Source organism: Bufo gargarizans, chromosome 5 (genome assembly GCF_014858855.1).
Source record: "Bufo gargarizans isolate SCDJY-AF-19 chromosome 5, ASM1485885v1, whole genome shotgun sequence".
NCBI classification, from domain to species: domain Eukaryota; kingdom Metazoa; phylum Chordata; class Amphibia; order Anura; family Bufonidae; genus Bufo; species Bufo gargarizans.
In genome coordinates, this window is record NC_058084.1 from 313,211,710 (window position 1) to 313,223,767 (window position 12,058).

Consider the following 12,058-nt stretch of genomic DNA (forward strand, 5'->3'; position numbering starts at 1 on the left):
TAAAGGCTCTTGTGGGGCGTTTTAGCGGAAAAAGAAAAAATACATTTGCCTCTCTGCGGTGCATTTATCTGTAGTAAAGGCTTTTGAGGGGTGTTTTAGCGGAAAAAGAAAAAATACATTTGCCGCTCTGCGGTGCAGTAATCTGTAGTAAAGCCATTTGTGGGGTGTTTTAATTTCCTTTTTATTTATTTCATCTAACTGTATGTCAGGCAGTGAAGTGCCAGGCCCTGCACAGTGGAGTGGCAGAGGCCTAAATGTTTCTGCCGCAGGTAGAGCTGGAACCAGAGTAAGGGGCCATGGCAGCAAGGCTGACTTCGAGCGGCCTGAACTCCCAGTCTTAGCTAGCGGTCGTGTCGTGACCAGCAACCCAGCGGTTCTTGAGTGGTTGTCTCAATCTTTGACTTTACCAAAAGTCAGTGGGTTCGTCAGACACAACCCTTTGTTGGCATGGCACTGGAGCAGGCCCTGAGCCCTCACCTGTCCTGAACCTGCCTGGGCTCAGCTCTACTATACAGCGAGGACGAGGTACTAGAAGACAGTAAGCAGCTACTGCCCAGCCAAGATCTGGAGGAGACATCCGCCACTTCTTCCGCTAGGCGGGCAAGTAGTGATGAGGAGAGTTGGCGTGGGAGCTGGTGTTGCGAGCGGTCAGGCTCCTGACCCAGAGACCGTGGAGGAGGACATCAGTGACGTGCAGACAGTACTCGATGATGATGATGTAGCTGATCGCACTTGGTAGCCGGGTGACGAAGGGGCTTCATCATCATTGGGAGAAGAGGGTGGCAGCTTGCCCGTGAGCCAGTTGCGGAGCCAGCAAGTCGCTAGCGTGGCCAGGAGTCAGCAGGGTGGCAGCAGTGGGAGGTCGGGAGCCAAACATGCCAGGGGTAGGCCACCCGTTTTGTGGGAGCCTACCTGCCCGGGAAGTAGCGGTGCAGGGGTTCAAGGAGGCAGCGGCGGTAGCATTCAGTCAGTGCGTAGTGTTGGTGGTAAAATCACCTACTAGGCAGAGTGGCAGTTTTTAATTAAGCTGCCGGAGGAGGTGAAAGTGGTCATATGTAGAATCTGTGGGCAGAAGGTGAAGCGTGGCCAGGGTGCCAATGTTGGCACTATGGCCCTGCGTCAACCTATGCAGCGTCACCATGCAGTGGTCTGGGAGAACCGTGGCTCTGATGTGGTGGTCCGGCCTGCTGCAGCAACCGCTGCATCACCCAGTGGCACGCACCTGTTTTTTTAGGCAGTCAAGGCTCCACCACCTCAGCCAAAGGTAGCTGTCTGTCATTTCCATCATCTGCTGGTCCCGATCCTCCTGCTCCTCGTATTCCTCGTCACTCATTCCGTCAGCAATCGATCACTGAAGTGATTGCCAAGAGACAACACTATGCGTGCACTCATCAAACAGCGCAAAAAATCTGAACGCACTCCTGACAAAATTGCTGGTGCTGCAGTCCCTCCCTTTCCAAGTAGTGGACTTTGCACCTTTAAGACAACTGATGGCTTGTGCCGAGCCAAGGTGGAGAGTCCCAAGTCGTCATTTCTTTGCCAAAAAGGCAGTACCAGCCCTGCACACATATGTAGAATAGAAGGTGGGCCAGTCCTTGAGCCTGTCAGTGTCTGCCAAAGTGCACGGCAGCGCCAATATGTGGAGCGGTAACTACAGTCAGGGACAGTACATGTCCTTTACAGCCCACTGGGTGAATGTGGTTCCTGCACAGCCACACCAGCAACTTGGCCAGGTGACGCCGCTTTCACCTCCACGTTGCCATGCCGTTGGTCCAATGACAATGTCCGCCTCTGCCTCCTCATCCTTCACTGTGTCCTCAGCCTCCACTGCAGGGACAATTCACAGTGCCACTCCAGCATACCATATGTGCAGGGCATGCCGGTGTCACGCTGTTCTGCACCTCGTTTGCCTTGGCGAACGGAGTCATACGGTGGAGGATCTGTCATTGTGTCACTGCGTGGTCTCTTCATGTTGCCGCCACCTCCAGACTCTGTAATTGTGCCACTATGTGGCCTCCTCATGCTGCCGCGACCTCCGCACTCTGTCATTGTGCTACTTTGTGGCCTCCTCATGCTGCCACCACCGCCACACTCTGTTATTGTGCCACTCTGTGGCCTCCTCATGCTGCTGCCACCTCCACACTCTGTTATTGTGCCACTCTGTGGCCTCCTCCTGCTGCTGCTGCCACCTCCACACTCTTTTATTGTGCCACTCTGTGGCCTCCTCCTGATGCTGCTGCTGCCGCCACCTCCAAGCTCTGTTATTGGGCCACTCTGTGGTCTACTCATGCTGCTTCCACCTCACCACTATGTCATAGGGCCACTCTGTGGACTTCTCATGCTGTTCCCACCCTCCCCACTTCATGACTGGGCTACAATTTAGCCTTTTTGGCTTGGCTGACATCATCATTTATTTGACCCTTCTTCTGATCTGTCACAAGGAGGATAAAATAAGACACATAATGGATCCTATTTGCGTAGCAGCTGTAAGGCCTATATCGTCCCATCAGAATTGGCTTATGATTTGGTATCTAAAATCAGGAGTGGGTTCAAAACACAGAAGACATGCAACTATTCCATTCACGTGTCATCTGTTTTAGATCCATTTAGTTTTTTTTGGGCATTAGCAATACTGATGGTTTGCTGACCAAATGCTGCCCGAGTGAAGGCGGATGCTTCACAGACCGGATCAGTTTTTTGTGGGTTATTGTTCTGACGGATCAGAGGAAGGGCAAAATAATCAGTGAAGTCGACAGAAATGTACTGCTGTAAACACCGTCTCCACTCTGTCGGGGGGCTCTACTTGTATAAGCGTTTAATAGAACAGGGTCTGTAGACATCTATGTGGAATTAGCTGATAACCGTGTATAAGGATTGCGCTTCTTCTTGACACTAACATTGACCTGTAAGGTTGAGTTCATACGTGAGTTATTTGGTCAGTTTTGGCCCCATGACTGACCAAATAAGTGAAGTGTGCAGTGACTCTAAGTGCGACACCTGTCATCTGCATGTCATACAGACTCACAGTATAACAAGCAAAATTCCTATGCATGTTACTGCAAGGAACAGTGTTCTGCACCACTATAAAGGCTCTATGCAGCAAGGAAATGGACGTTTTTTAACGAAATTCGTAGCAAATTTATTCATATCAAACTGAATTTTTCCCAAAAATTCAGCGAATCGGCTTATCGAATTTAAAAAAAAATTGCTCATCTCTAACTGTAACTTGTAATATTATATTGTATTCAAGACATACATTCAGGCCGCTATTGAACTCTTTTAGTGAATTCACTATCACAACCTCATCTGGCAGAGAGTTCCATGGTCTCACTGCTCTAACAGTAAATTTATCAGGGGAATTTATCAAGTCTCCTGTGCCAGGAAAGTAGCACAAAAAGTCACACATTTTTGTACGACTCGTTTTGCACAAAAATTTGCAACTTTTTGCGTGTGTACACTGTTTTTGCACTGTTCTAAAAAGTGAGCAGGGTATTGGTCATGGCATACTTGGCCTGTCAAATTGACCATTATTTTCTCCAGACAACTGGCTTAAAATACACCGGTGCATGGACATCTTAAGGTGTGCCAAAGTTAACAGGATTTTCCAAGACCTTTATACTGATGACCTATCCTCGGGATAGGTCACCAGTATCTGATTGGTGGGGGTCCAATACACAGTGGCTGTACTTTGCATCACAGCTCAGCCCCATTCACTTCAATAGGGCTGAGCTGCGTCTAGCCCACGTGACAGATGAACATGTCATCACATGGCCTAGACTAATTTGCGAGAAGGCTGCGAGCCCCTGTGCCTTCTCTAATTGCTGATCAGAGTCTCTGTAAACCTTTTTAAGAAGCATGTACTTCTCAATCAGGGCCGTCTTTAACAAGGGGCAAAAGGGGCAGCTGCCCTGGGCCCAGTTGCTCCTGTAGGGCCCAAGGCAGCTCCCTCTTGAGTCCTGCTGGCCACTGCCCAAGGTGTCAGGCTCTCAGCTACACAGGGGGATGCTGCCATGCCATGCCTGCCATGGCTGTTATACTAATATACTGTAAGCTACTGTATACTGTGGGGTGCTGTATACTGTGGGGTGCTATACAGCTCTACTGTATACTATGGGGTGATGTATACTGTGGGGGGCTGTATACTGTGGGGGGTGTATATTGTGGGGTGCTGTATACTGTGGGGTGATATACTGCTCTACTGTATAATGTGGGGTGCTATACTGCTTTTCTGTATACTGTGGAATTCTGTATACTGTGGGGTGCTGTATACCGCTGGGTTGCTGTATACTGTGGGGTGCTATACTGCTTTACTGTATACTGTGGGGTGCTGTATACTGTGGGGTGCTATACTGCTCTACTGTTTACTGTGGGGTGCTGTATACTGTATACTGTAAGGTGCTGTATTCTGTATAGTTTAGGGTGCTGTATACTGTGGTGTGCTGTATATTCTGGAGTGCTATACTGCTTTACTGTATACTGTGGGGTGCTGTATACTGTGATGTGCTGTATATTGTGGGGGGCTGTATATTGTGTGGGCTATATACTGTGGGGTGATATACTGCTCTACTGTATACTGTGAGGTCCTGTATACTGTATAGTTTGGGGTGCTGTATACTGTGAGGTGCTGTATACTGTGAGGTGCTGTATATTGTGGGATGCTGTATATTGTGGGGTGCTATGCTGCTCTACTATATACTGTGACGTTCTGTATACTGTATAGTATGGGGTGCTGTATACTGTGGGGTGCTGTATACTGCGGTGTGCTCTACTGTGGGGTGCTGTATACTGTATAGTATGGGGTGCTGTATACTGTGGGGTGCTGTATACTTTGGTGTGCTATACTACTCTACTGTGAGGTGCTGTATACTGTATAGTATGGGGTGCTGTATACTATGGGTTGCTGTATACTGTATAGTATGCGGTGCTGTACACTATAGGGTGCTATACTGCATACTGTGGGGTGCTGTATACTATAGGGTGCTATACTGCATTCGGTGGGTTTCTGAATACTATAGGGTGCTATACTGCATACTGTGGGTTGCTGTATACTATAGGGTGCTATACTGCATACTGTGGGGTGCTGTATACTATAGGGTGCTATACTGCTTGCATACTGTGGGATGCTATATAACTTAGAGTGCTATACTGCTTGCATACTGTGGGGTGCTGTATACTATAGGGTGCTATACTGTATACTGTGGGGTGCTGTATACTATAGGGTGCTATACTGCTTGCATACTGTGGGGTGCTGTATACTATAGGGTGCTATACTGCATATTGTGGGGTGCTGTATACTGGGGTGCACTGTAACGCTAGGGTGAGCCGAGCCCCGGTCTCCTTCCTGAACTGCAGAGCGGTGCCCACTTCCAGCCCTGAGCACTCATCCTGAGCCGCTGGAGTCTTCGGAACTGTAAGTATTTACAGTCATTCACTGTACTCCACCAGGTGTGTGGATTTTTTTTTTGTGTGTTGTGGTGGAGGACGTGATTGCCTGCTAAGGTGTGGGAAGGCGGGATCCAGGGGACCCAAGTAAATTCTTGCCTAGGGTCCAATCAATATTAAAGACGGCCCTGTTCTTAATGTATTTGAAGCATCTTATGACAGTTTTTTTTTTTAAGACTAATGTAAGAAATGCCAGCCTTAATAAATTTCCCCAAATATTTCACGGGTGGTCTGACTAGTGATTTATAAGAGGCAGAACTATGTTCTCATCATGCATCTATGACTCTTTTGATGCAGACCATAATCCTAATTAGTTTGGCAGTGGCTGCCTGACACTGGTTGCTACACTTGAAAAGAATATATCATCAGAAAATGACATATTGTTTAAAGGGATTCTATCACCAGGTTTGGGGCTATTGAGATACGGTCATGCACGGCTAGATCGCCGCTAGCATGTCCGCAATATATGTGTCCTAAAGGGCTGTGTGGTTTTAATGTCTTTAAAAAAGGATTTTATAGATATGTAAATGAGTGTTGAATGTGTCCAAGGGGCTGTACGAATCTTACTTGTGCCCAGCCGTGCCCAGCCACGCCCGCCTGTGAAGGAGCCCAGCACCGCTTATGTCTCCTCCTTTCATCAACGATAGATAGCCATAATATCGCGATGCGCGAGCTCGCGCATGCGCAGTGCCAGTATAGTGTTCCTTCCCTGTGCTGGCATCAGCCTCAGGGAAAGAACTGCGCATGCGCGAGCTCGCGCATCGCGAGATTACGGCGATCGTTGATGAAAGGAGGAGACATAGGCGGTGCTGGGCTCCTTCACAGGCGGGCACGGCTGGGCTCCAGGAAGGTTAGTACAGCCCCTTGGACACATTTAACACTCATTTACATATCTATAAAATCCTTTTTTAAAGACATTAAAACCACACAGCTCTATAGGACAGATATATTGAAGACATGCTAGCGTCGATTTCTATAGCCCCAAATCTGGTGACAGAATCCCTTTAAATCAAGTTTTTGTTTCACGTATACATTTTTTTTTTTAAATACAGTTTTTTTTTTTCCATGTCAATCTCTATATTTAAACAAAAACAATAAAATCCTGCAATTTTTGCACTAGCTAGTAAGCCTAATACCATATTTTTCGCCCTATAAGAATCCCTGGCCCATAAGGCACATCTAGGTTTTAGAGGAGGACAATAGGAAAAAACTATTTTTAATTACCGTAGACATCACGTCACACCACCAGTCAGACCCCAATGTTAATCAGACCTCAGCTAACAGCCCCAATCAGACTCCCAATGTTAATAAGACCCCAACAAGACTTCAGATCAGACCCCAATGGGAATGACCCCCAATCTGTCCTCAGATAAGAGCCCATGCCTCTCATCAGCCACCAGCAGTCTCATATCAGCCCCCATTGCCTCATATCAGCCCACAGCAGCCCCCATTGCCTCTCATATTAGCCCCAACAGTCCCCATTGCCTCATATTAGCCCCCAGTAGCCACCATTGCTTCTCATATTAGTCCCCAACAGTCCCCATTGCCTCATATTAGCCCCCAGTAGCCCCCATTGCCTCTCATATTAGCCCCCAGCAGTCCCCATTGCCTCCCATATTAGCCCCCAGCAGTCCCTATTGCCTCTCATATTAGCCCCCATTGCCTCAGCTAAGCCCCCTGCAGCTCCATATTACATCAGATCAGCTCCCAGCAGCCCCATATTGCCTCGGATCAGCCCCCAGCAGACCCATATTTCCTCAAATCATCCCCCAGCAGCCCCATATTACTTCAGATCACCCCCCAGTCGCCCCATATTGCCTCACTTTATAAAGTAAAAAAACAACAACTCTCCTCTGCTCCAGCGCTCTGCTTCCTCCTCTTCCATCGGCTGTGCTGTGATCGGACGCGCACAGCATGAGGTCACAGAGTGCCCTCACGCTGTGCGCAGCGACAGCACAGCCGACAGCCAAGGACCAGGAAGCAGTGAGTACAGAGCCTTCTCCGCTTCCTGGTCCTCCAGTACTAATAAACACTTCCATAATGGAAGCGCTCATAAGTATTCGCCCCATAAGACGCAGGGGCATTTTCCCCCCACATTTGCGTCTTATGGGGCAAAAAATATGGTAATAGATGCCATTTCTTTACAGATCACTTTACAGCAGTTACCTGCATATCTGTCCTTCTAATCCTGCCTGTAATGATATCACCTCTGTGTATAGATAAGACAGGATAAACTTTTCACAATAGGTGATCGTCAAAGATGATCTGTTCTTTCCTTGTACAGGTCACAGAACATGCCTAGAAAATTCTCCCATAGAAGTCAATGAGGTCCCCTCCTGACCATTGTGTCTAAGGCCCATGGGGCTGCCATAAAGCTATTTTCTTAATGCTCTCTAAATGCTGTTACGAACAGCTCAGGCAAGATGGCCGCCCCCATAATAATGTTCAGGAAATAGAATAAAAAGATCTGCCACTAGAAAATAAAAACAGAAGAAAAGGATATATGTTACTATCTGCTTTTAACTGACACATTTCCTGTCTACTGTCAACTAAAATGCTAAAATCCTTTTCCCTGTCAGTTTTAACCACTTAGGGACATTTAAGCTATGTATGCCACAATTGTGGTGCGCTATAATTTGAAACTTTTTGAGTTAGGGCAGGGTGAAGCCTAACATGGCCGCCGGATTTGCTATAACTATAACCAGAAACTGGATTAAGTTATAGCTATATATCTGGCATAGGGTTGAGTTTCTGGTGCACATGCCTCTTAATAAATTAGGTCAGGTTCACATCACCATTTAGTTTTCCGTTCTTCTGATCCGTCAGAAGAACAAAATAATCCTGTATTTTAAGCATCAGTTATTCTCAGTCATGCACATTTGGCATCCATTTTAGCCATTTCCATCTAAGATTGGTTATTTTAGATGGGGAAAAACCCCTAAAATAACGGATCTCAGACGGAAATGGCTAAAACGGATGCAAAACGTGCATAACTGAGCGTAATGGATACTTAAAATACAGGATCCATTTGTTGTTGACGGATCAGAAGAACTGAAATCTAAACAGTCATATGAACCCGGCCGTAGGCACATCCTACTCCAACACAGGGGGATCAAAACTGGCATATGGGAACGTCATACGTGATAAATGTCCCTCAGTGTTTTCGCATTTAGTAAGCAATCTTTTCCCTTTCCATGTGCATAACCTAAAAAGGGCATCTGTCAGGATACCTATGAACCTGGCTGACCTGTTGCATATCTTCTAGGCAGCTGAAGGCATCTGTGTTGGTCCCGTTGTCCATATGTGCCCGTATTGCTGAGAAAAAAGGATGTTTTAATATATGCAAATGAGCCTCTAGGCGCAACGGGGACGTTGCTGTTACTCCTAGAGGCTCAGCTTTTTTTTGCAACGGCCACACCCTCTGCATTCTGATTGACAGGGCCAGACGTAATGACGTTTTCAGTGCCTCACCGTATCAATAAAAGTGGTACGGCAGTTGCAGAGAAAGCAGAGCCTCTAGGAGTAAGAGCCCCTTTACACGACCATATTTTTCTTTCCATATCCAATCCGCAATTTGGCCAATTAGATGCGGACCCATTCATTTCAATGGGGCCACAAAAGATGCGGACAGCACTCCATGTACTGTCCGTATCCACACTTCCATTCCACGGACCCGCAAAAAAGACAGAACATGTCCTATTCTTGTCTGTTTTGTGGACAAGAATAGGCATTAATATCATAGGGCAGGACGTTCAGATCTGCAAAATGCAGAACGCACGCGGCTGGTATTCGAGTTTTACGGATCTGCAATTTATGGATCCGCCCAAATCAGATACTTTTGTGTGAATGGACCCTAATGGTAATGCTCCCCTTACCCCTATAGGCACATTTGAGGTGAGAGCTGCACCTATCTGACATCGTTTGAGGGGAGACAACCCCTTTAATGTTAATATATAATAAGTACAGTAGTACAGTAATATATAATATGTACAATGCTCATTTTCATTATCCATTAAATATTTTTTTTCCAGAATGTTTTAATCATTCTGCCAGTCCAGGTCATAAACAAATACTCGCCAAGAAACCATCATGCAACCACAAGAAGCAATTTCCTGGTAAAGTTTCTCGTTTTAACCACATCATTCTCGTATGAACTCGAGAGCTCACAAATGCCTGTATTTACATATATTTCTAGGTTCACCAAGGTTTATTTATGCAACATTATAGTTGGCTGAAGAATTTTGATTATATTAATTTTAATATGTATGATATTTCCAAATTCTTATGTTATGGTCAACATAATGAAGTATTAAGACTTCTTTCACACAGGTATTAGGATTGTCCGGCAGGCTGTTCCAGCAGGGGAACAGCCTGCCGGATCCGTACTATCGTTTGTACGCGTGTGCTGCCGAAAGTCCGCCCCGGCCCCATTCATTATAATCAGAATGGGCAGGAACAGCCCGCCGGACAATCTTAACGCCAGTGTTAAAGAAGCCTAGTACAGTACAGTACGGTTCTTACTGTTATCACAGGGCGTGTTTTGCCATAGATGACTACGTGCTGTATAGGGGACACCGGCACACTGGTAGGGGAGATCAGGATGTGGTTGCTCATAGTCTCTCCAGGTACGTTCATGGGACATCATGAAATGTGGTACCTGTTAAAAAAGATGAATCCTTTTATTGGATATAAATTTTTGCACAGAATTTTTTTTTTTTTTATAGCTTTCAAGTAATCTGCAGGTCATTGTGTCATCTAATACATTTCAAGTCAATGGAAACTGAGCTGCACTACACCGGCATGACCACTACACCCACTACTTCTGTTTAGTGTCTGGCACAGGAAGCTACCAAAAACATGAGATCAACAATGGTGCCAGGTGTTAGACTCCCACCGATCTGATATTGATAACCTCTCCTAAGGATAGGTCATTAAAATCTCCAGGCTGGAACTCCCCTTTAAGATTCCCTTGAATTATTCCTTAATGATATGTCCCGCAGCTTTCATAGTTTGTAAGGCTGAAAAAAGACATATGTCCATCTAGTTCAGCATTTGCGGATCCAAAATACACGGGCACCGTTCCGTGGCCATTCCGCATCATGGATGCGGACCCATTCATTTCAATGGGTCCGCAAATCCAGAGATACGGAATGGTGCGGAACGGAACAACGGAACGGAACACTACAGCAGCACTATGGAGTGCTTTCTGGGGTTCCTTTCCGTGCTTCCGCACAGCAAAAAGATAAAACTTGCTCTATCTTTTTGTGTAGCGAAAGGATTGCAGACCCATTCAAGTGAATGGGTCTGCGATCCCCATGCGCCTGAACCACGGATGGTGCCTGTGCATTGCGGATCACAATTTGCAGTCCACAGCATGGGCACTGGCTTCACACATCCGTGTGAACGAGCCCTTAGTAGTAGATTTTCTGTGGACTCTGTTATATTAGGCTTATATAGGCTTAAATCAAATTCCTAGCAGTATTTTATTATTGTTTTTGCCTCCATGTATTTCTACCCACAGTGACTCCACATGTTCATGTCCCTCACTTATATCTTCTCGGAGTTTGGGCTTTAGACAGGACTTTATATAAAGGCAGACCCCTCCCCCTCTCCGGTTTTTGCAATCTTTTCTAAACAGACTGTAACCCAGTACATTAACTGCCCAGTGTTATTCCTACTATGTCATAGTACTCCTCACACCTCACTTATTCCAATTCATACATTTAAGAGGTTTTTGGATATTTTTTACCCTACATTTTTTTCTTATGAACTGTTCTAGGCCCTCCTTCCATTCCACCCCCAGTTCCATTACCTCACCACAGGTCACTATCTGCACCGTGTTTCCATCTTATAATATAATTACCCTACCCCAGTCCCTAATTTAAACACTCCTCCAACCTTCTAGCCATCGTCTCCCCCAAAACAGCTTCTCCTTCCCCATTGAGGTACAGCCCATCCCTATGATAGAGCCTGTACTCGACAAAGAAGTTGGCCCAGTTCTCCAGGAACCCAAACCCCTCCTTCCTACACCATTTCTTGATTGACTTGTTCACCTTCCTAATCCCCCGCTGCCTTACTGGTGTGACTCATGGTACCAGTAGTATTTCAGAAAATACTACCTTTGAGGTCCTCACCCTGGTCCCTGAAATAATTTTTAAAGTTAAAATGTATAACTTTGTTATTGGTTCCAATGCGGATATGACCACTGGGTCTTCACCAGCCACTCCCAGTAATCTATCAACCTGATCCGTGATATGTCAAACCCAACCTCCAGGAAGACAACAATCAGTTTGATGAACCTAGTCTTTGTGCCAAATCGCCCTATCTATACCCTAATGATCAAGTCTCCCATTGTCGGTGATTGTAAACATTCTTGTTCATAATAAGAAACTGAGAACAGTTCTTAAGTGGACTTTCTTGTGCTTAAAAATGATGGTCAGGGGAGGAGGCTTGGAACCTTGCATCCCTCAATGCTACTAACCTGAGTGTGTGGCTGTAGAGAACTATAGGCTTGAGGTACAGCAAATGCATGGTTCACGATTAGCTGATTATCTTCTGATCCAAGCTGTTTTATTCCTGTAATGATATAAATGTTTGTGCATTCCAGTCAATATGG

The 12,058-nt window shown here is 46.1% G+C and overlaps 1 protein-coding gene across 1 annotated transcript in view; it reads right to left on the reverse strand.

The window, feature by feature from the left end:
- IRF4 (interferon regulatory factor 4) overlaps window positions 1–12,058 on the reverse strand; it is a 46,449-nt gene that overhangs the window by 12,203 nt on the left and 22,188 nt on the right. Inside the window, exons 4-5 of the mRNA XM_044292815.1 lie at window positions 11,924–12,018; window positions 9,964–10,099 (exon numbers count right to left, since the gene is read on the reverse strand). Coding sequence (XP_044148750.1) covers window positions 9,964–10,099; window positions 11,924–12,018 — 231 coding nt within the window. The remainder of the gene's footprint in view (window positions 1–9,963; window positions 10,100–11,923; window positions 12,019–12,058) is intronic.